This window comes from Sorex fumeus, unplaced genomic scaffold, assembly GCF_029834395.1.
Source record: "Sorex fumeus unplaced genomic scaffold, SorFum_2.1 ptg000039l, whole genome shotgun sequence".
In the NCBI taxonomy this organism is placed as follows: Eukaryota; Metazoa; Chordata; class Mammalia; order Eulipotyphla; family Soricidae; genus Sorex; species Sorex fumeus.
Window position 1 is genome coordinate 19,339,636 of NW_026606096.1, and position 25,172 is coordinate 19,364,807.

At 36.2% G+C, this 25,172-nt stretch overlaps 1 protein-coding gene across 4 annotated transcripts in view; it reads left to right on the forward strand.

Annotated features, from left to right (window-relative positions):
* The window catches only part of FSTL5 (follistatin like 5), a 755,502-nt gene extending 745,855 nt beyond the window's left edge, over positions 1–9,647 (forward strand). For all 4 annotated transcript variants that reach the window (XM_056119058.1, XM_056119060.1, XM_056119059.1 and 1 more), the window contains one exon: positions 8,143–9,647. In XM_056119058.1, coding sequence (XP_055975033.1) covers positions 8,143–8,845 — 703 coding nt within the window. In that variant the 3' untranslated portion in view covers positions 8,846–9,647. The remainder of the gene's footprint in view (positions 1–8,142) is intronic.
* Positions 9,648–25,172: the final 15,525 nt, after the last annotated feature.

Genomic DNA, 25,172 nt, shown 5'->3' on the forward strand with positions numbered 1-25,172 from the left:
ATTTCAACCAAACGTCTAATTGCATCATTCCCAAAACTAAACTTTAAACAAAGCACCCATATACAAGATAATCAAGCTTTTTGCCACATTGTTATAAGGAGTTACTTTGCTATAGTTTCCAGTAGCTTATTCCCTATTACCTTTGGATACCATGTCGGAATAATCTTTCAGTTCCATATTCCTGAATTCTGTTTTTGATTGTTCCTATAGTCTATTAAGATGTACACTTTCTCTTTAGGTCTCCTCTTTTCTTTCCATTTGCTAACTGAATTGCTTCCAGTGACTTTCTCACAGAGTTATTATCTTTTTCTAACAGGCATCTTAGAAGTCGGCCCAAACAAAATTAAAACTTTGTTTTCACACTTATAAATATGTTGCAGCAGAAGTTTATTTTGGGTACCATTTCCCTTCTTATTCAGGCTCATTTTTCAGAATGCCATGTACAATGTTGTTTAAACAAAGACATTTATTTCTCACAGTGAAGTCATGAAAGTCACAGGTCAGATTCCAACATGCTTGGGGTCTGGTGAAAGTTTACTTCTTTTGTAGACTGCCATCTCCTACAGTGCCCTTACCAGGGAGTGAGAGAGAGAGAGTGGGAGAAAAGGGAACCATCATCTTCATACTTCTTCTCTGATAGTCATTAGTCATATTCTTTTTTTGTTTTCATTTTTGTAGCCACATCTTGTTGTGCTTGGGGCTTACTCCATATGTGGTACCTGGGATCAAACCTGGACCAGACATGTGTAAAGCAAGCAACATAACTGTTGTAGTATCTTCTTTGGCCCATTTATAACATCTGTGGAGGTTCTGTCTTTCTGGACTAATCTTTCCTGAAAATTTCCACTTTCAATAACCAGCACCTTGGGTGCCAGAGAGATAGTACAGGGGTTAAGGCTTTTGCTTTGCATAAAGTCAACTCTGGTTCTATTCCCGGGAACACACATGGTTTCCTAAACCCCGCCAGGAATGATCCCTGAGCAGAGATTTAGGAATAATTCTCAAGAACTCCAAAATGTGACCTAAAAACCAATACCACACCTTGGGGATTAGGGTTTCAACACACAAATTCAGTCAAAGAATGAAGCGCAGATAATCATTTAGGACACAGAAGTAATTTAAGATATCCTATCTGTTATTAATAGGGCTGGAGCGATAGCACAGCGGTAGGACGTTCGCCTTACATGCGGCCAACTTGGCCGACCCGAGTTCGATTCCTCCGCCCCTCTCGGAGAGCCCAGCAAGCTACCGAGAGTATTCGATATGCCAGACACAGTAACAACAAAGTCTCCAATGGAGATGTTACTGGGCCCGCTCGAGCAAATCGACGATCAACGGGAGGGCCTTTACCTTTACCTTTTACCTGTTATTAATAAAAGTTAACTAACATTTTCCAAATTGTACTAGGAGTTACAAGATACACAATAAACATTTGTCACTGGTCACTTGTTGTACCATTGTTCATCGATTTGCACGAGCAGGGACTATTAACGTCTCCATTTGTCCCTGTTGCATGATAGTGTAGCCCAATGGCGTACTGGGGGCTCTTTAAGAATCAGGAGAATGAGATCCGTTATTGTTACTGGTTTTGGTATATCGAATACGCCACGGGTAGCTTGCCAGGCTCTGCCGTGCAGGCAGGATACTCTCGGTAGCTTGCCAGCTTCTCCGAGGACAGAGGCTTTGGGGTGGCCTCTAATAAACATTAATTTCAGATCAAATGGAAAAGAAAAATCAAGAATTCAACTTATCCCAACAGTTTTTTTCTTGAATTTGGGGGCCCTACCCAGGTTTACTCTGTGGTGCCAGAGATTGAACCCTGGCTTAGTGTATTCAAGGCAAACACACTTCCCACTGTACTGTCTGTCTGGCCCCAACTTCTCCTATTTTGTAGTTACAATTTATTTCTTTATCAATTGCCAAATAATTCCATTTAGAAACTAATTTTTTGTATTACAAACTTTATTATTTGTATTATATCATGTATTATAAACTTTATTTTTGTATTAAAAACTTATATATAAACAGATTTTTGTATTATAAACTTTACTTCACGGGGCTCTGTATATTCTCTAGATTTAAAGGCTTTTGACATATTGCACAAGAAAATGTATGCCTGCTGTTTTGCATCTTCATTTCCAGCAACAAAATTACATTTTTCCAATTTGTTCTCTGTCGCAGTGCTATTTCTGTCAATGACTGGAGATTGCATGAAGAGAGAGAATGAGAAAGGATTAAAACATCCCCATCCCTAGGTTCCTTGTCTACAGATTTGCAGAGTTTCAACTGTTTCCTTAGATCAAAGACCATAGTTCCTCAAAAACTATCTTCTTATCATTCCTTCCTCCCAGGTCATAGAAGTAATAAGAGCACCCTCCTTTGGTGGCTCGAGCCATAGTACATAGAGCCTTACCTTTGAAGGTGCCTGACCTGGGTTCAATCTCTGGATCCCGACGCGGTACTCTGAGTTTGCCAGAAGTAATTCTTAAATGCAGAGTCAGGAATCTGCCCTGAGCACCCCTGGGGGTAGCCCGAACTAAACAACAGAAAGCTTGTAAATAAACAAAAGGCGAGTCCTTGTTTTTCTTTCACAGTATTTCAGCACCATTTGTGGATTAGTTGCATTTCTCTGAAAGCAGGTTTTTTTTTTTTTTGGCACCCACCCTGGGTTTATACTAATTAGGCTTTGCACTTTTTCTTCTGGAAATGAGACTGGTTAAAAAAAAATATATATATATATATATATATATATCACTTCATATAACCTCTAGCATAACAAAAGTGTAAATGAGTCCTTAAAAGAAGGAAGTGGCAATGCTCATCTCTTCCTTCATTCTTAAAGACCTTCCCTAAATACTTTTATAAGCCAGGAGATAAAATTATATTTGCTCTACTTCTTGACTGCGTGCAAGGCAAACGCCCTACCGCTGTGCTATCACTCACAGCGTTAGGGCGTTTTCCTTGCTGCACGCAGCCAACATGGCCGACCCGAGTTCGATTCCTCCACCCCTCTCGGAGAGCCCGGCAACCTACCGAGAGTATCTCGCCCGCACGGCAGAGCCTGGCAAGCCACCCGTGACATATTCGATATGCCAAACACAGTAACAACAAAGTCTCCAATGGAGACATTACTGGGCCTGCTTGAGCAAATTGATGATCAACGGGAGGGCCTTTACTTTACCTTTACTTTACTACTTCTTGACTATAACTACTTCAATGATAAGGACTAGTTATGTCTTCCACTTTGTTTGTTTGTTTTTCTGTGTGGCATATCTAGCTGTGCTCTGAGTTTATTCCTGGCTTTGTGCTGAGGAGTTACTCCAGACATGACTCAGAGGACCTTACAGGTGGCTTGCAATCAGATTCCAGTTGGCTGCATACAAGTCATGAAACTTGCCCACTGCTCTCTTGTAGAGCCCCTTCTGCTTCTTCTGCAGTTCACTGCACTGCATAGTCCTAGTTTGTGTTACGTAGTGTTTCTTGCTACAGGAACAGGTGTCTGTGTTGGTCCACAGCTCTGATATTCGTGCACATTTTTAAGAATGAAGATATTGGATAATATAGGTGCTCAGACTCAGAGCTGGAAAGACAAAGAAAGGTTTACTGGAAAGGAAAAAAAGAAAAGGAAAAAAAACTCCCATACTTAACTTAGTATGGGGCTACGTTAAGTATGGTTTATTTTTGTGATTTTTATAGGAAGACTGGATCACTGAAGTGGCAAGAATGCTACTGAGAATGTGAGTAGACAGGTTTGTTGAGGGCCTTTTAGGGTATCTATTTGATCATTTGCCTTTGGTGTGGTCCATTAGCTCTTAAGCCTAGCACCCGAAAAGCAGGGTCCAAACTAGGGACTGGATGGACACAGGGCAAGCTGTGAGCTACCCCGATGTTTAAATGTGCCAAGCCAAAGTGCCATAATACTTAAGAATTTGTCAATGACCATGCTCTAAACTTATAGTTAAGTGTTATCGCACTTTGGACCCTGCTTTTGGGATACTAGGAAGTAAGTGCAACAAAGACTTAAGTCCAGAGGACAGATGCCCAGCAGTGAATATTATTCTGAGTCAATTATCTCCCAAGTTACAAAAGCAGAGCAATAATTGTCTATACAAAAAGGACATTGCTCTGAATTAACTATGCAAAGGACTTAAGGAGAAGAGAAAAGCAGTATTTGCAAGTTAACAAAGTCTGATTAGAAGATAAAGGCGATTGACTGTTTGGGAAAGCAGAGCACACAGAAAGAGTTTTCAGACAAACACAGAGGAATGGGAGCACTATGATGAGAGTAACCCAATACACCTAAGCTCCCTGTGGCAAGGCAGAAGGACAAACCAATGTCATCCTACAGATACTGACTTTTTCAGCCTTTGTTTTAACAACAGATCTTCAAGACAACTACCATTTCTTAAAGATACTATAAACATTAACATTATTCATAAACTGCATTTACTCTATAAAACTTGACTAAATGTGTCAATTCTCTTTTTCTCTGCTTCCTTGCTCCTGAATATGGATGTATCCACTTTATGAACAGGTAAGTTTTACTGAGCTATTTATCTGAAGTTAAGATAAAATCTCAATCCTCCCATACATAAGTAGTTACAGCCTTCAGTTTTTCTTATAGGAATCAGAGTGAAGTAATAGATAGCAACTAAATCTGAAAGAACCCATAAATAAGTAGATGACTCCTGTCACTTATGGTTTGCATTCATGAAAGCTATAGCTATTGTAATACAATGCAGGATATCATTGCACAAGCATTGCATGTATATCTATGATTAATGTTCATTGTAAGGGGACAAGTTATAACTTTTCTTATACTATATTTGGCCTATGTTTACAAATTATGAAAAACATGCTTAATTTTTTCAGATTCAAGAAATTTATCCTGCCCACTATTGCATATGAAATATTAACTATTTGATTATATATCTTCTGCATCAAATTTCATAGTAAAGTCATAATGCAATGAATTTTGAGGGCCACTCAAAATGATTTTTCTTCTGGAATTTTATTTCAAATATTTCTAAGATGGTTTCTAGAGTAATGCAGGAAATGATTTGGGGAAATGTTTTCCTCTCTATCTAGATTGCACAATGTTTATTTTATAACAGGATAGAGAGTCTGGCTGACCCAATGCTAAAACATACCCATTCACACTCACTACTCATTTACATTCATTTATATGCATGGAAAGATTGATTTTAAAATCTGGAGAGGTGCAGATAGAGCTTCAGGACTGAGATCATGCAGAAATGGAAAGAGTCACCTCACACCCTTCATAGCCTTGAGTAGGGGTTTGGTCCTTAGTGAATAATACTTAAAATTAGCAGCAATTGGGCAGGAGCGATAGAACAGCTAGCAGGGTGCTTCTCTTGCACAGCCTTGACTGGGTTCCATCCCCAGCATCCCATGTGGTCCCCCAAGCCTGTCAAGAGTGAGCCCTTAAAACAGAGCCAGGCGTAAGCCCTGAGCATGCATAAACAACTGTGACCCAAAATCCAAAAAATAAGCAGCAGTAAAAACTATTTTAGTCAGAATCAGTGAGTTCTCTGAGGACAAGAGATATTACATTAAAACCTGGAAGATAGTACTATTAGATATTACAGAGTTCTTTCTCCAAACTTTGAGACATTTGTTATCCTGGCATAAGGGATGAAAAATTACTAAAATCATTAGCAGCAACTATGAGATTCCTTTAGTTATACCTTAGATTTGAGTGCAGAACAGGAGTGGAATCGTACGTTATGAGACTTGGTGTTCTAGTTACTGAAAAACTGCTTTCTTAGGCTATTTGTGACTGGACTCATTTGGGGACTGTTTAAATCAGAAGCGTGGGAAATCATTCATTACAGAAAACACAAGAGACACATATCCTTTTATGGGATATGGGAATCTTTGTACATTTACTCTTGGTTAGAATTCATACTGTTTCAAGCATGCTTCACTCTAAATGTTATTTCTCCTCTTCCAAATAGCTTGCTTTAAAAAAAAAAAAAAAGAAGAAGAGCTTGCTTTTCAAGACTCTTGAATTTTCATGGAGTAAACTTAAACTTTAAATTTTAACTGCAGCTTTCCCTTTTCTAATCTAGATCTAAAAGTTACTCAAAGTTTTTATGTTTTCCTTTCGTATTCAAGAGGAAAATCCTTGTTTGATAGTTTTTTGTTTGTTTGTTTGTTTGTTTGTGGGTCACACCCTGTTATGCTCAATGTTTGCTCCTGGCTTTCTCCTAGTTCTGTATTCGGATCACTCCTGGCAGTGCTCCAGGATCATAGGAATACTGGGCATTGAACCCAAGTCTTCTCTGTGCAAGGCAAGAGCCCTACTCAATGCACTATTGCTCTAGCTCCTCAAGTGAGAATTCTTAAGTGTGAGAGGTGTCTGTTACAAATAGTAATATTAATGCAGAGATCGCGTTCACCCAGTATAGTTTCTGATCTCCTTGCCCTCAGGAAGAACTGAAGCAACACCTTTCTAGAAGGCTAATGAGCCATCTTCATTTCAAACAGTGTTGGCTAAGGAGTTGACTCTACATAAATCCTGGTGAACCAAATCTAACAACAAATCCAAGCCCATATAATGACATGCAGATAGGACACCCTTTCTAGTTGCTTTAATTTCCTGGTAAAATAAGTGATTGTAAGTGATTGTGTTTAAGTTCCTATTTCTCACAGTCTGCGACTTCCTATAAAGATTCTGACAAATATTAGACAAACTGTATTTGGGCTAGTAGTGTGCAGGATTTTATTATACTAAGCAGGCATGAAAGTTGAGAGCCTCGTAAATATTAATCAGATACTAATGAACAGTGGGAGACTTCTGAATATCAATCTGCACTGGGGGAAATTTTGAATTAGAGATACTACTTCCTACCCAATAAATCAGTGGTGAAAAATTGCAGGCATTCTCATGCATCTGCTTATATAGCTAGATCTCTAGTCCTGTAGGAGCATACAGTGTGGATGCTGAATTAGTGCAATTTTATCACCCCACATGGAGCTTTTGCATTTTTATCAGGGCCGTTTAAAAAAATGTAATTACCTCTGAAAGTAGTTGGATGATATCACAGAAACCTTCACTGCATCCTTTACTTTTAGCGTTCAAAATAATGCAAGAATAGAACTTGTCTCATTTTTCCTCATTAGCATTCAGAAAAGGATTGCCCAAAGGGGTAGAAAGCTCAAGGTTAAGAGGAGAACTGAAATGCCAAAACTTGATTGGCTTATTACTTTCATTAAATGAGCACATTACTGCCTTTGCCTATGAACACATGTGCAACATATAAAATAGACATCTTCCATCAGAATTTTTAATTCTATAAATAATGGGAGACAGAAGCATAGATCGACATACTGTGTGTTCTTAACTATCAGCCATATAGAATAAAAAAATTACATCATTAAAAGGTTATATCTTTAAAATAATTTATAAATATTTTTATATTTTATATAGTGATATATTTCTATGTAAAGCTCATGTTCAGTATAATAAAATAGAGTGAGTTCTATTATGAAGTGATAAAAATAGAAGCGTGACAGTTGAAAATGTAACTTCTCTTGAAAATGTATATGACAAATGCTAACTCATATAGGTAGTAATACTAAACATAACAAAAAGAAGTCTATTAGTCCTATACTGAAATTTATGTATTTAAGAATAATCTATTTTAAAAGTTCTGATAGGTAGTTAAAATGAGAAATCTATCACTCTTAGCAACAGCTATGAAAGGTAGATGTATTTGATGGATCATAAGACAATAAAAGTAAGTGGAGTACAAAAGATATATGTAGTTAAACTATTCTTGCATCTTTAGTCGAAGTTAAAAAAGCTTATCCAATAGCACAAGCTCAAAGCCTTACAGAATAATGTGTCTGCTTATACCCTATGGTGAAAGTAAAATTAGTTGTTTCAATTAACTAGATATATTACTTTTAATCATTTTGTTTTCTACAGCATGCAATATAATTTTTGTAGTGAAATAAGGTAGAGAAAGAAGAACACCCTGATTTAAAATTTGCTCTTGTAACTTTGATATAGTGATGGCACATCCTAGTTGATGTTTGGGCCAGTGTTGGACCTCCCACATGTCCTTATGCAAGCAGACCTGGGAACCCGGCTAATTCTGCTTCTTATCTTTTTAGATTTGGATTTATTCTTCACAAAGATGAAGCTGCACTGCAAAAAATCGATCTTGAAACCATGTCCTACATCAAGACAGTTAACTTGAAGGACTACAAGTGCATCCCCCAGTCTTTGGCGTATACACACTTGGGTGGATACTACTTCATTGGCTGCAAAGCCGACAGCACTGGAGCCGTTCCACCACAGCTCATGGTAGATAGTGTAACTGATTCAGTCATTGGATTCAACAGTGATGTGACTGGCACTCCGTATGTTTCTCCAGATGGACATTACCTTGTCAGCATTAATGATGTGAAAGGTCTTGTGAGGGTCCAGTACATCACTATCAGAGGAGAAATCCAGGAGGCGTTTGATATCCACACAAATCTGCACATATCTGACCTGGCGTTCCAGCCGTCCTTTACCGAAGCCCACCAGTACAACATCTATGGCAGTTCAAGCACACAAACTGATGTGCTCTTTGTAGAGCTCTCTTCGGGGAAGGTGAAGATGATCAAGAGCCTCAAGGAGCCCCTGAGAGCAGAAGAATGGCCGTGGAGCCGGAAGAACAGGCAAATCCAAGACAGTGGCTTATTCGGGCAGTACCTGATGACAGCTTCTAAGAACTCTCTCTTTATACTAGATGGACGGCTCAATAAGTTAAACTGTGAAATCACTGAAGTTGAGAAAGGAAATACAGTCATTTGGGTTGGTGAAGCTTAAGATCCCTGTTAGATCATTATTGAATGAAGAGTTTTCCAGTACATTGCACTTAATTCATTGTTTAAATTTACAATCTAACTTTTCAAGTTTATATCCTAGTCAAACGAAAGTTGGTTAGCCCAAAGGAGATATAGAATTTTGGGGGTAAAAATATACACAATTGGTAATATTTATTAGACATATTTACTGTAATATTTAATAGGTCAATATCAATGGCAAGAATCAAAATTATAATGATGCTTTTTATCAGTAAAATAAGAATTTAATACTCACATGTATCTCAACTGCAGGGAATTTCAGATGACTTTAAGCACTGCTTTATTTTGAGGGTGATTTACCTACTTTTTTTTGTCCTTTTGGGTATGCTTAAATCAGAAATCAAAGGTCTTGTGGAACCTTAAAATTCTTAAGTCAAAATATTCTATCCCATTCACTGTTTATAATCTTTTGTGCCTTGAAGGGAATGTCACAGAGAAACTGGAAGGCTAAAAGCTGCATAATGAATACCCTCACAACTATAAATTTCTTGTTATTAAAGAGAATAGCTTAACATCTCTTGCACCAAATTCTGCCTTCAGTCATTTATTTAACCCTCACTGAAATGTCATTTGAAAGCATACATTGGCCTTAGGTTGTATACAGGTGACAAACTCTATTTGACAGTTACTTATACATAATAGTAACCTGCAGCATACTATGGTAAATGGGGACTAAGGGAGGAAAAAGGGTTATGGTAAATTTAAAAAGGCTTGCAGTGTAGTCTCCACTCATTTCTTTTTAATCACTGTTGCATTTCATTTAGTGGAAGTTCGTCTGGAATGTCAGCTGCTTAAAGTTGTTTATTGTTATCGGAATAGATTTTGTTTTTTCTTCACATAGTTAATTACTTTGAAGGAACTTTCACTTTTCAAAAAGAGAAAGCATTCCTGTCTGCTTAGAGTAAACCATATAAAAGAATATTAACATCAGGAAGTAACAAAAACAAACAAAGTACTGGCAGAATAACTGTTGAGAATGAGTGGACTACAAGAATTGTAACAGAAAATAAAAAAGTACATCCACAGTGGCGAGTCAAGACAGACTTCTTCACTGCCTTTACTGCTTAAATATAACCACCAATGAAAGTTATTCCTTAACACATTCCTCAATAACTTCCCTTTATGATGTCTATTTATGTCCTTTGTGATCCTTAAATGACCCTATCACGATTGTGCACTGTATTTCTGTACCTAACTAATCCTCTTATTGATATTGCATAGAAATGAAAATTATTGTTTCTTTGATTTGTAAAAGGGCAAAGAAAATGCAGGAGCTGTGGATTAGCACCAGAGTTGGTTTACTGAACTAAGCAGATAATTATCCAGGCTTCCAGTAATAGCTTAGATGTTTTGAGAATCTTTTCACTTATTTTTTGTTTATTGTTGCAAAAAAAATGCTAGTGGGTTGGTGAAATGACCTCCATTTACTGAAGGCAATCCAATAAGGTCTTTTTTAAATACAAATTTTATTCAAGTTAAAATTGTGTAAAACTGCTTAGAAACATGAAATTTTATAGCGTGTAATATCTTATGTATATATAGTATCCTAAACTGTGTGATACAGTAAATTTCTTCTTAGCTTAAAGAAACATCATGGGAGATAGATTTAATAACAAACACAAATTGGCTTATGTTTCTTCTGATTGAATTCACTTTTCTTTTTAGCGATTTTTTCCCTTGTGAACATGAACCATGTAAAGTGTCTGTAACCTAATGATTTAATGTAAGTCCATCACATATATCCTTCTTTGGTAGTTTACGCTATGTGGATGCTTTGTCTGTAGACATTGCTTGAAAAAGGAGAATAAACCTCTTACATTTTAATGCTTGTGAGTTTATTGTTTTAATGTACACACCAATGTCTAGTTTGGTATTATTTTATTGCTAATTCTTCGAACATGTTCTGGTCCTTTGTATTATGTTGAAAAGTTTGGAGATAAAGTAGAAGAGGGCAATTATACAGAGATAAGTGAAGGAAAGACAAGTTATCAAATTTTTATATTAATCTAATTTACTATATCCCTTCCTATGCATGGTTTAAAACATGGTGGTGATCCTTTGTAATTTATGTATCCTGTGAGACTCAGATATGAAAAGGAAACCCCATAGTCTCCTACAAATGGAAACCTACATCTTGACACTTAGAAGAAGGCTACTTAACTCACTGAAAAATGAAAGCCTTGGAGCTATTCCTCCACAGTTCGTAGTAGGTAGAAAATTTACAGATATTTCATTTCTTTCTATATCCCACATTCTTAAATACACACATAATGAGCCATTCTTTAAAAGTACTGTAATGGTTAAAATATTGGTATTTGTGGTTCCTAATAAAGCAGGTGTGGTGGTGTTGTTGTGTTATATTATGGTCTATGCAGACTCTTATTTTCTCACTAATAGAGGTAAAATAGAACTAGCGTGAATATACAGAGAAGCAGCTTTATCCTATATTTATCTTGATAAAAGTGCACTGCAAATAGCAATCTCATCAACAATTTAAGTAGAAAAACTTACAATTAAGGAAAATAGCATGAAATGTTGTGTTAATTGCCCTACAAAGAAGCTGCAGAATCAGAATGTATTTTATATCAGGCAAAAGATAAAAAAGAAATGAAGTGATAGCTGTGAAGTGCATAAAGTGAGAAAATGTGTAAAAGCTAGAAAAGGACATGAGCGGTGTTTTGGACACAGTTAACGTGAAAAAATAGACCTATATGTTGATGAAGGTGACACATATAAGGCAAGATTGATAGGTTATGTTTGGGAAAGAGATTGATAGGGATTGAAACTAATTTATCTCATTAAATTGTTAATGAGAAAATAACTTTGAAAATAATAAATGCCGTAAAAACTAATTTTCAAATGCATTACTTTTATTAAGGGAATTAAGATTGTACAAAGGAAAATTAAAGGTAAAGGTCTATTTTCTGATTAGGCACTGAAAGACTATGTTCTTAACATGTTATAATTTAACTGAGAATGTTTATTTAAAAAGAAAATAGCATGTGAAGAGACTTCAAAAAGGAAAGTGATAAAAATGAATCATAAAAATTAACACAGTATATCTCATGTATGATGTAACTGAGAGAAATAAGAAATCAATGATGAACTTGAATTTGGTGAGAGAACAATAATTTTGATAAAAGACAAAGTAAATCAAAATGTGTTATGCAATATATTCTGAGAGTAAAATTACATAGAGTAGCGTTGTCTCTCGAAATCTTTCTACTTTCTGTTTAATTGTATCTATGTAAAGTTTAATTGTTTTTAAAAATGCACTTAGAACTTTATCATCTTTCAGACACCCTCTGTAAGGTATTATTTTTGACTCTGAGACACTTAGTTCAAGTAAGTTAAGGGTATGCTTAATATCTGAATAAAGATAAGATCTGATAAATATATATAAGTTACATATTACACATGATACATGACATAAAATCTTTTTTGTTTTTTTTTTTTTTTGCTTTTTGGGTCACACCTGGCAATGCTCAGTGGTTACTCCTGGCTTTGCATTCAGGAATCACTCCTGACAGTGCTCAGGTGACCATACGGGATGCTGGGAATCAAACCCGGGCTGGCTATGTGCAAGGCAAATGCCCCACCTGCTGTGCTATTGCTCCAGCCCCATAAAATCATTTTATAGTGAATTTTTTAATATTCTATTTAAGCACTGTGCCTTACAAAGTTGTTCGTATAATTGTTATGGGCATTCTCTGTTCCAACAACAACCCACCACCACTGTGTCAGTCCCTTCATGATTGTCTCCAGTTTCTCTCCCACTACCCCCTAAGCGTTCCCCTTAAAAGGCACAGATGATTTATCTCAAATTGTTTATTATAATTAAATGGCTAATGGTATTCTAAAGAAAATACTGCAGTAAAAAATGTGAAAATTCTTATATCTCAACATGGGGTAGTGGAGTCATTGTTCGAAGGTTTACAAGGATGTTTATAGCTCACTGAACCTTCTACTAGTTTTTGTTTATTAAACTTAGCTTTTTTGTTACTTTCCCATCTAATTTGGCGTGCTCCTACTGGGATGTCTGTACTGTGGAATTTGAAGGTGTTGAATAAATGCATGCATGACTTCAGGTGGTGCAGAAATTGCAGGATCTTTAGAATTGATCCTGAGTTTTCAGACAGAGAGCTGTGAGATATGGGTGTGGCTGTCAGGGCTTCAGGAAGTTCAGAGGATTGTTGGGAGGCTGTCTCATCACCTAACTCTGTTTCCCATAATCATTTATCCTATCTACAATCTTTCCCATACTCATATCCTATCCACATAGATTTTTTTAATATTTTTTCCCTATGAAAAACCTGGTTTCGGTCTTTCCGATTGTAATTTCTCCTACTAGAATACTCATTTTTTTTTTAAAGGCCCTCCCGTTGATCATCGATTTGCTCGAGAGGGCCCAGTAATGTCTCCATTGGAGACTTTGTTGTTACTGTGTTTGGCATATCGAACACGTCACGGGGAGCTTGCCAGGCTCTGCCGTGCGGGGAGATACTCTCGGTAGCTTGCCAGGCTCTCCGAGAGGGGCGGAGGAATCAAACTCGGGTCGGCCGTGTTGGCTGCGTGCAAGGCAAATGCCCTACCGCTGTGCTATCGCTCCAGCCCCAGAACACTACTTTCTCAAAATGTCGGCATACCAAACTTCGTGACATTCCTATTAAAAATACGTTAAATCATAATCTATCTTTGAATTAGATAATTAATATAATTAATTTGAATTATATAATTAATAAAGGTAAAGGTAAAGGTAAAGGCCCTCCCGTTGATCGTCGATTTGCTCAAGCGGGCCCAGTAACGTCTCCATTGGAGACTTTGTTGTTACTGTGTTTGGCATATCAAATACTCTCGGTAGCTTGCCAGGCTCTCCGAGAGGGACGGAGGAATCGAACTCGGGTTGGCCATGTTGGCCGCTTGTAAGGTAAACGCCCTACCGCTGTGCTATAATTAATAAGAATTTTTTAATTATCTATGCTACTCAATCCAACACATACACTTTATACAACCAAATTAATGTGCAATTTTTTCAATGGTATTTGTTTGCTTTGTTTATATTAAACTCATAAAATGATTTAATATATAAATAATTTACATATAAGGCAGGAACTAATCACAGCTGAAATCACTCCATTGCAGTTTTAATCGTACTATCAAACATTTTTGAGATTTGGAGTGTGCATCCAGCTATGCTTTGCACACAGGGATCACTCCCGATGGTATTCAGTGGGCGCTAAAGAGTGCCAGGGATTGAACTTGGTTAAGCCGCATCCAGCGGCACGTTGTATTATTTCTCTGCCTCCTACACTATTAAGTTTTAACCTTACGATAATCTCAAAACAAAATGCATGCCTTGAATGTTATTAAGTTCTAATAATTAAAGGTGATGACATCCAGATAGGTGTTTTCTATTTAACTTTTTCTAATTTTCGAAAGTATTAGAGCTAATAGGCAAATAATGAACAATTAGGTAGAAGATGTCTTTATAAAAACATTTGCCATTCCAGATTAAATGTAAATATGATTAAAGTGATGTTAAATATTAATTCCTTTCATATTTTATTAAACTCTAAATTAATATACATCATTTTTAGTTATTTGTAGAGGTAAATCCTCATTAATATATTAGCCTTGACACAACAATAAGCTTATATTCAATAAATAATAAATGCAATATTAGTGGTGTCTTACAGAAATATGATCATATTTAGGGATAATAACTTGCATTGCTCTTTCAAGATTAAATAAGAAAAAATGTTGGATGTGACTATTCTTTTACTCACATTATAATGCTTTATAACAGTATATCATATATTCCTAAATATTGAGAGATGTATATATGATATGCACATCTGTGGGTAGATATATTTCTTTCATATTTAGTATCTTAGGTTAGCCAATGGATTGCAGTTTTTATTCATAGCTATAGAGTTGACCATATAAGGTAATTTATCTACATTCTCATCTATCCCTTATGATAGCTATTATTTTTTTCTAAAATTTAACCTTTGATTCTGCTTCATTTATTACTATTTATTTACTCATTAATTGGTTTATTGCAATGAGGGGGATCCAACTATGGACCTTTGACACATAGGAGACTCAGCTACTACTTAGCATCTGCATATCATTTGTTCTTTCTTTTATGTGTACCACATGAGTGAAATTACATAATTTTTATCTCTGAGTGAATTATCAAGCTAAACACAACCCCCACTGGGCCATCAAATTGTTTCAAATGCTGATTTTTCTTTTTCTGTGTCCTATTTCTTACATACACCATATTTATTTCTTTATCTACATATGGATTCTTCAATTCTAATTATTGGCTTCTTGTTTTATTTTTTTATTATTTTTTTTCTTTTTCAATACCAATCCCTTCCTCAGGATCTACTTCCTTTAACCAGTGCCCCCCTTTTCCCTCCCATCCTCCAGCCTGCCTCTCTGCAGGCAACTATTGTTTTTTTCTTTTATGCGCTTTGGTATATTGTACTGTTACTGATAGGATAGCCTGTATATAACTTTACCCCCAATACAACATCAAACATTGGCTTTTTAAACGTTGCCTCAACAAACAGGAAACACTTTAAACATGAATTCAAATGAATTTACGTATGCCTATGTAAACACTAGAGGAAGGGCTATGTCATATAGTATTTCAATTCTTAAACTCTCAAGAAATTGCCATTACACTAGTTCCTATAATTAGCTGTAATGCTTTACTTTCCCATCAATGTTTCCAACGAGCTCTCTCTCTGGAAAGAAAGATGGTGGCCGCACGGGAGCCTTGTGGACAGCAGGTTTGAGCCGGGGGCGGGGGGCAGCAGGGGCCTCATGGGAAGGGGGGCGTTCTGGGCCGTCCTTCACGCCCGACCAAGGTCACCAGCTGCCCCCCACGAGCAGCTCTCCGGCACGGCCACGGCCCCAGAAGCACAGAAACCAATCTCTTAACTATCTAACTTTTAATAGAAATACTTCCAGGGTTAATAAGTAAAACAGCAGAAATCCAAAACCGCGCGGCTGCGATAGCGGCCGCGTGACATCATTTTATTCTTAAACCCAGCTGTAGAAAGCAAATCATTTCACAACGCTGTTTCAGCATATCTGATGGGGGGGGGGGTCGTAAACTCTAAACAATAATTGTGCATCTTCTATTGAAACAATGCATCTAGTCAAAGTAGATAGAGTATTAACTAGAACTCATCTGCCTCACAGGAATTGGGAGGGGTGGGAGGTGGGGTTCTATTGTGGTTCGCGGTTAAAAATAAGTATTGGTAAAGGGAAATGTGTTTGATACTTACATGACTGAGACCTAAACCCGAAAGCTCTGTAACTTTTACCACAGTGATTCAATAAATAAATAAATTATTAAAAAAAATGTTTCCAACGAAGCAGTTTATGTTCCCACAAATAGTGAGTGAGAGTTTTCTTTTCTTCACATCCTCAGCAACACTTTTGGGTAAGAGTCACAAGAGTTTCATGATATCAAATTATTATTTAGATTTGCCTTTACATAATAAGAGATGATAAAATATTTTCATGTGCCTGTTTACCAACCATTTTTTGTCTTTGGGGAAGTGTATTTAACATCATCTTTCACATTGGAAAAGTAGCATTGTAGTCAACAAACAATACCAATAATAATCAAGGATTAATTAGCAACAAAGAGGTGGGTAAATCCTTAGACAAGGACTTAACAACCCCATGGTGAGATATAACAATTTTCATATATATATTTTCATTTACTGAAGTGTTTTGGATAATTCCTTTAGCCATTTAGTTGCAACAAGCAATATAAAATAAATTATTGTGTCCCTGCTACGGAGGCCAACTTGGAGGGTGGCATGGCAAATGGGGACAGTGATCGAGGGAAGGTCACTTTGGTGGTGGCATTGGTGTCCATATATTCAAAGCGTATAACAACTTACTATGAACAACTTTTTAAACCAGAGTTTAAATAAAGTATCTTACTTAAAAACAAAAATGGGGGGTTGGAGGCTGTTGTGTTAGTTCATACGCGTCAGTGCCCAGGTCTGAATCCTGGTTCTGTTCTCAGGGTGCCATATGTAGTGTAGAGAATTAAACCCACATTCACCTTATGCAGGGTGCCTTGTGCACCACAGGATCTCTCTGGATTCCTCTCAATTTGAAAGGTTTTCTTGTCATTGAGTTTTGAGAATTCATGAATTTTTAGGATACATAAGTCGTCTATTCACTAATTTATGTATGATTCCCAGATCTCTCATTCACTTGTGTTTTTATTCCAATTGATTGAAGTAACTTTTAATATAGTACATTACCATTTATTTTCTTTTGCTTTGATTCTCTTCCTGATGGATCTACAAAGACATTACTAGCATGAGTGCCAAGAAGTCAGCATATGTCAATTCTTTTGTATAGCCTGTGATGTATTTTTACTTAGAAATGTGTCCAATAGTCAACATAAAATGTGTGATTACATATTTTATTTTTATCAATAGTTTGCATAAAAATTACTCATATCTGCTGCATTTAAAAGTCTCTTAGTTTTTAACCTAAAATTAACTTAAATTATTTTAATTGAAGTTTTTAAATTTTGCTAATATTATAAACTATGTTTATCTAAACCAAGTGCTACCATTTAAAATTTGAAGAAAAAAATATGTTTATACTTTTAAACCTAAAAATAATTTTGGGTTCAATTTTTGCCTTAATTTTTTTGGTGCATTTATTTATTTATTTATTTATCTATTTAATTTTTATTAGTGAAACACTATGAGGTACAGTTGTAGACTTACAAATTGTTGTGCTTGGGTTTTATTTATATAATGATCAAGTACCCATCCCTCCACCAGTGTCCATTTTCCACTACCACTGAACCCAGTATCCCTCCCATCCCCCATCCCCCCACCCCACCCTGTCTCTGTGGCAGGGCATTCCCTTTAGTTCTCTCTCTCCTTTTGGTGCTCTGGTTTGCATTGAGTGGCAATCATGTTCGGTCTATAGTCTACTTTCAGCATGCTTCTCTCATCCTGGGAGGATCCTCCCAACCCCTTTATTTGGTGCTCCCTTCTCTATCTGAGCTGCCTTTTCCCCTACCATTTGTAGCTGACCTCCAAGTACTAGTGAACCTCCTGGAATTTATCTCGGCTATTCTTGGACGTTAGTCTCCTATTTTGTTACTTTATGTTCCCCAGATGAATGCAATCTATCTTTGTCTGTCCCTCTCTTTTTGACTCATTTTGCTTAGCATGATACTTTCCATGGAGAACCACTTGTATATAAATTTCATGACATCATCTTTTCTAACTTGCCTTAAATTTTAAGTAATTTTTAAAATTTTCTGTATGCAATGGTAAAAATAATTTTCTAGGGTTACTTTTTCTATAATACTTATTATTATAATACATTTTAATTTATAAAATTAAATTCAATTATCTCCAATGTCCAAATGTAGGAGATATGCATATGACAGAAAATTATGTAGGAAATTACATTATGTAGTAGGTACATAGAATTCACCTACTTTGTGAGTTATGAGAGTAAATTATTTATAAATCATATGGCACACACAGTTAAAGTTCATGTTTAATAATATTGCAGTTTTTAATAAAATTGTAACATGATATGATGCTATGTGAATTAATAAAGTGTCTCATTCCCAATGTGAGCTTCCCTGCCCCTGGATACTTATTGGACTCTAATAATTTTGGCATTATAAAAATACATGTTATGGTATCTTAAGTTTTGGGTAACATCTATATAATTTATACCATAAGTACATTATGCACTTTTTTGGGGGGAGTGGGGTTGGCTCCCAGCAGTGTCGGAAGCCAAAGGAGCTACATCCCAGATCTGAGGAGATAATACAGGTTTAGATGCTTGCCTTGCATGACGTGGACTTCAGGTTGATTCCTGGCACTACATATAGTCCAAGATACATGTCAAGAGTGATCATGAGCACGGAATCAGGAGTAAACCCTGTACTCTAGATTGAGTTCCAATCTCCCCGCTCCCAAAAAACAGAGCCACTTGCATCATTTCAGCTCTCTAATGTAGGCCTGATGGTTCAGTGTTCTGGAAAATTGATTCAGGGCTTCTTAGCCTTAGAAGTGCTGCGGGACACCAGAATTTAGGCAGTCATGTACTTGCAGGGATCAAATGCAGGACTTTGCCTCAAGGCTAGTACTGCAAGCCTCTGAATGATCTCTTGCCCTTGCTCTTGAGAAACGAATTCTATAAAGTTATGTTATTGTTTATTAGTGGGTATCAGAACATCACTAAAGACAATCTTTTGACCAAGGCTATTTTATGACTTAAGCTGCACATTATGGCATATGTGTTACATGATTATGTTAGCCCAGTGAGATGGATTTTTGTAATAGAATATTTCCAAAGCAGCCAATGTATCTTAGTCTAGAAAAGATGAAAATGTTGAGTCCATTGGGTCTTTTCTCCAATTTCCCAGTTGTTATTTTATGCTTAGAGAATATATTTTAGAAGATTAAATAAACTACAAATACATGGTCAGTATTTGTACAAATACTTTTTTTCTTAAATCCAGTTGTCACATAGGAATTCAAACGTCACTTTCCCCAGGCCCACAGTGAAAGCACTAACTTAATACTTATTTTTTCTCAAAGGAAAATCAGGTCAAATGAACAAACATCCCCTAAATTCACCTGGAAGAACTGACCTTATTTTAAATGGAGACTATGGAAATGAAGATCATAACGAATTATTTATTGATTAAAAGTTAAAGAAAACTCTTGACTAAAGCTACCTTTATATAAAATAAGTGGAACCTAGGAGTGCTCTGATAACCATAAAATGAATTGTAGGGCAACTAATTTATCAGAGAGAACAGCGAAATAAGACACAATGAAGAGTTTTCCTGAGACCAAAGTAAACAGGGAAAATGGACATTGCAGACTTCACTTGCATTTAAATTGCACCGATCCTAAAGCAAGTAGTTCTCCAGGGCACTGTTGAATCCTGCAAATCCAGTCATTAGTCAATGTGTGAGAACACTGAAGTGATAATTGGTGATTCAACAGACGGACAAATTAATGAGATAAGCAGGAAATAGTCAAAAAGAGCCATGCCAAATCAGTGACATTCTAGAATAATTGAAGATGCTAAAGGTTGAACCCTCTGAGAAATAGTATTGAAGGCTTCATTTTCTGGAAGTATGTGTATATAACTGTAGTAGTCCAGTTAAGATGCTATAAAATGTAAGAGAAGCAAACAGCAATTTTAATCTCTGTTTGAAAAACTAATTTATATACTGTATATTTTCTATATTTTCTCTCTCCCTCCCTCCCTCTCCCCCCCTCTATCCCTCTCTGTCTCTCTTTCTCTTTCTCTTTTTGACTTTGGACCACACTTAGTGGTGCTCAAATCAAGCACCTTACCCACTATACTATCTCTGGCCTGGTATTGTCTCTTTTTGAAGCATAAAACTTCTTTCAAAAAAATGAAAAGGGACTCATAGGAAGAGGAAATAACCACAAAATCTAATTCTGAAAATATAAATGAAAACATCAAAATAATTATTATAAATATGTTGAAGGCACTAAAGTAAGCTGTGATTTAGAAAGTAAAGTTTATATACTTCAATTTTCTACCAAAGAGTTTTTAGGGATAGAATTTTTAAAAAATTTTGAATTAAGAAACGGAATAACTAAAAAAGATTTTTTTTTATCTAAATGGGTTCAAGAATAAATTTCATTTGACTGCAGATATAATCAGTGATCTTGAAGCTAAATTCATAATGACTACAAAAAATTAAGATTGATTAAAATGTAGAATAGTATCTAAACAACAGGACCAAAAATATGTATAAAATATTAAGTATACCAAAATATGTATAATTGGAGGAACAGAAAATAAAACAAAATAAAATAGAGTTGAGAAATCCCCATATTTGAAGGAAAGCATTAATCTATTCTGAAGTTACATGAATATCAAATTATGTATAATAAAAAACTATAACAGTCTTTTGGCAGCAAATGATATGAGACAACCTTAAAAATAAAAAAATTAAAAAATATATAAAAAAACCATTGGTAGAAAATTGAGTATATAAACTTAAAAATAGCAAGACCTATGATTTGCTAATAATAGCAATAACATTAAAATTGACAATAACAATAACATTGTGTCCAAAAAATTAACTTCTCCATTCAGAAGCTTAAGAGATTAGATTCATATATCACAAGATATAACCTTGGAAAGAAATATGGCAGCCGCTTGGGAGCCTTGTGGAAAGCCAGGTATGAGCCGGTGGTGACAGGGTGACTAAAACCTCATGGGAAGGGGGGTGCTCCGGGCTTGTCCTTCACGCCCTACCGAGGTCACCAGTTGCCCCCCACAAGCGGCTCTCCAGCACGGCCATGGCTCCGGAGCACAGACACCAATCTCTTAATTATCTGACGCTCAGTAGAAATACTCTCAGGGCTAGTAAGTAAAATAGCAGAAATCCAAAACCGCATCATTTAATTCTTGAACCCAGCTGTAGAAAGCAAATCATTTCACAATGCTTTTTCAGCATGTCTGATTTGGGGGGGTGGTAAACTCTAAATAATAATGGTGCAACTTTTATCGAAACAATGAATATAGTCGAAGTAGATAGAGTGTTAACTAGAATTCATCTGTCTCACAGGCATTGGGAGGGGTGGGGGCGGGGGTTTATTGGGGTTCTTCGTGGTAAAAAATAAGTATTGGTAAAGGGAAATGTGTTTGATATTTGCATGACCGAGACCTAAACCTGAAAGCTTTGTAACTTTTCCCACAGTGATTCAATAAATAAATAAATTATTAAAAAAATAAATAAATACAAATAAATAAATAAATAAAATTTAAAAAAATATATGTGACTGAAGAATTCCAAATGGAATCCAAATCTAGATGCTTAAAGCTTGCTATGAATAAATATTTTTATTGTAAAAAAAGGATATAACCTAAAATCAAGAATTTTATAACCAGAAATATTATTACACAATATAAAACATTACATTACCAGATAAATTCAACTGAGAGAATATTGCTAGTAGACCCCATCTAAATTCTTAACTAAGCTTTTTTAGAATAATGTTGTGTGAACCCCCCAAAACTAAAATAAATTTGTAAAAAAAATCAGAAAGCATGGTGTAAATTCTAAGAATTACATAATTGTCTTCCTTTTTGTGTGTAATATGCATCTAATTTTTTGTTCACAAATAATTGAATCATGTTTGATAAAAAACAAAATAAGAAATTTCTATACATCTGTATTGAAATAAGAGAATTGTATATGTTAGAAATTTGAATATTCTGGGAAAAGTTAAGAGACAGGAAAATTAAGAATAGGACACTATGAGTCAATGTCACAAAGCATGACTCTGCTACTTTCTCACACTTCCTTTTAAATGTGCAAGCTATATACAAAATGTTTTTAAAATCAAGGCATTTTTATAATTCTCACTTATAAACCAACATGAAGAAATTATAATGAGTCACAAAAGGAAATAAGCATATTTGTGTATATATATTTGCATATGTACGTATATAAACAATAATACCACAATATGGTGAAAGTTGGAATAGAAATAACATTTTTTAAAAATCTCAATGGATTTCAGATTCTTTAATACACTAAGTCAAAAATTATATGTTAACTCCCAGACAATCAACAAAACAATGTAGAAATATGTTTAATAAGATAAATGAAAAGATCATCAGTATTGATAACCAGTAAACAGTACAAATTAAAATAAGACATTACTACACTGCAACCAGAGTGTTTTAATTAAAAATTGATGAACACATGTTATTAAGAAAATGTCAAAATTAGATGATTCATACAACACTGGTTAAAATAAAATTGGTACAGTAACTTACAGTAACATAGGAAAATAAATTCAATGCTTATTTCAATTAAAAAAAATTAGAAGGAACAATCTTAACAGATTACCCAGTACTTGTGTATTCAAGTTTTTATCACCTGTAGGATAATATTTTTGTGATGATTGTTACTGTATATTGGTTTGCCCTTCCTCCCTGGCCACTGGGAACTTGTGTTTGTTAATTGTCCCCCAACCTGTCAATTTCTTTTGTCTCCTGATCAGACTCTGATAGTAAATATTGTCTTTCTCTTTTCCTTACTGTCCTTCGGATGGTTAGCTATGTCAGAGCAATGGCTTTTTTGTATGGATACAGGAAGACAGTAAAAAAGACAAGCCTGTGGCTTGGGAGTTGATTGACTCCAGATAATATTACCTCCTGAACATCTGCTCTCTTGACATAAGTCTCAGTTGCCCTTACTTCCTAGATCCTCAAAAGCAGGGTCCCAACAAGGGACTGAATGCACCTAGGGCAAGCAGTTGGCTAGCTAGCCCTGCGTGGAAATGGGCCTGACCAAACTGCCATAATGCTTAACTATAGGTTAAGAGCTTGGTCATGGACAAATTCTGTCATGATCCAAAAGTAATGACTAGATTTGGATCCCGTTGGGGTTAGAAATGATTAATCCAGCCTAAGCACTGCAGTATGAGTCTGTTGTTAGATGCCCCCAGGAGAGTCACCCTACAAACCCTAAAAGTGTCTATTATTATCTCCAAACAGAATGGTAAATATTAGGAAGTAGAATTCACTGTCCTCCCATTTTTCATCGATTTTCTCCAGCGGACCCAGTAAATTGTGAGACTTGTTACTGTGTTTCGCATATTGAATATGTCACGAGTAACTTGCCGTGCAGTCGAGATACTCTCCATAGCTTGCTGGGCTCTCAGAGAGGGGTGGAGGAATCGAACTCTGGTAGGCAATGTCAGCCTCATGCAAGGAAAATACTCTACCCTCTATGCTATAGCTCTAGCTAAAGATGATAATTAAGTTGCAGGTCTAAGGAGAGGAGAAACACACCTTAAGAGCTATTATACCCTCCTGGGCTACAGGGACTACAGGAAAAACATTTTGATTGTGCTACCCTTGGGAAGGTGTGGTTGGGAGGGGCCTGGTGAGAGAGAAGAAAAAGAGCTGCTGTGGGGAGAGCGGGAAGAAGAGAGAAGGAGACGGAGAGAGAAAGATAGAAAGAGTGGATTGAGAGAGTTCGAGGAAGACTGAGGAAGAGACAGAGACTGAGAGAAGAAGAGACAGAGGTAGAGGAGAAGGTTTCGAGTTAGAGAAGGCTGAGAGGAGAGAGAGTGACTGGGAAGATTGGAGAGGAATCACAGAGAATGTTGTAGAGTGAATTAGAGAGAGGATTGGAGAGAGCGGGGAGAAACGAGAGATTGAATAAACAGCAACTAATCAGCAACCAGCTTGGCCCTTGTTCTTCTTTCGTTTGTCCAAGGAAACAGCTGGCCCTGGTGGGGAAGCAGTTCTAGAGCACTGAACACAGGCGGAGAGTCAGAGTCGCCCAGAGAGCTCATCCCCAAGCCAGGGGGAAAAGGGGATTTTACAATCACATATAACTTTTTTTTTAATTTAATTTTTTTTTCTTACAGAACTGAAAGGACATATAGTGTTCAGAGGTTTCCAGATGCAGGAATTTCTACATGAATCATCATAGCAACTTTATTTGTAATCATGTCAACATCAAAACACTTTTTCAGAATGGGTGACAGTACAGGGATTAAGCAGTTGATTTCTGCTTGATCTCTGGCACCAAACATGGTTCCCAACTCAACTAGAAATAAACCCTGAACACGAGCCAGGATAAGTACTGAGTGTCCCTGGGTGTGGCCCCAAATCCAAAAATTAACAAAAAAATATCACTTTACTGTTTAATTGATGGGTAGTTTAATGAACTGTGGAACCTTGATAACATAAATCCAAGAATAAAAATAAACTAATAAACAAAATTTTTCTTAGTAAATGAAAGGTAATCATAAAATAATGCATATTGCATGAGTCCATTGTGTAATATTTGTTAACTACAGCAATAACAATAGAATAATTCTTCATTACCATGATAAGTGGTTGGAGCGATAGCACAGCAGTAGGGCGTTCGCCTTACAAGCGGCCAACATGGCTGACCCGAGTTCGATTCCTCCGCCCCTCTCGGAGAGCCCGGCAAGCTACCGAGAGTATTCGATATGCCAAACACAGTAACAACAAAGTCTCCAATGGAGACGTTACTGGGCCCGCTCGAGCAAATCGACGATCAACGAGAGGGCCTTTACCTTTACCTTTACCTATCCATCTCTCTGGGCCCCTAAACCCTACATTTTAATCAGTAGGTTTTGTTATTTTACTTTGCACAGCATGAAAGTTAAAAAAAAAAAAAAGAACAAAAACTGCTACTCAGAACCTTATATACCCTTCTT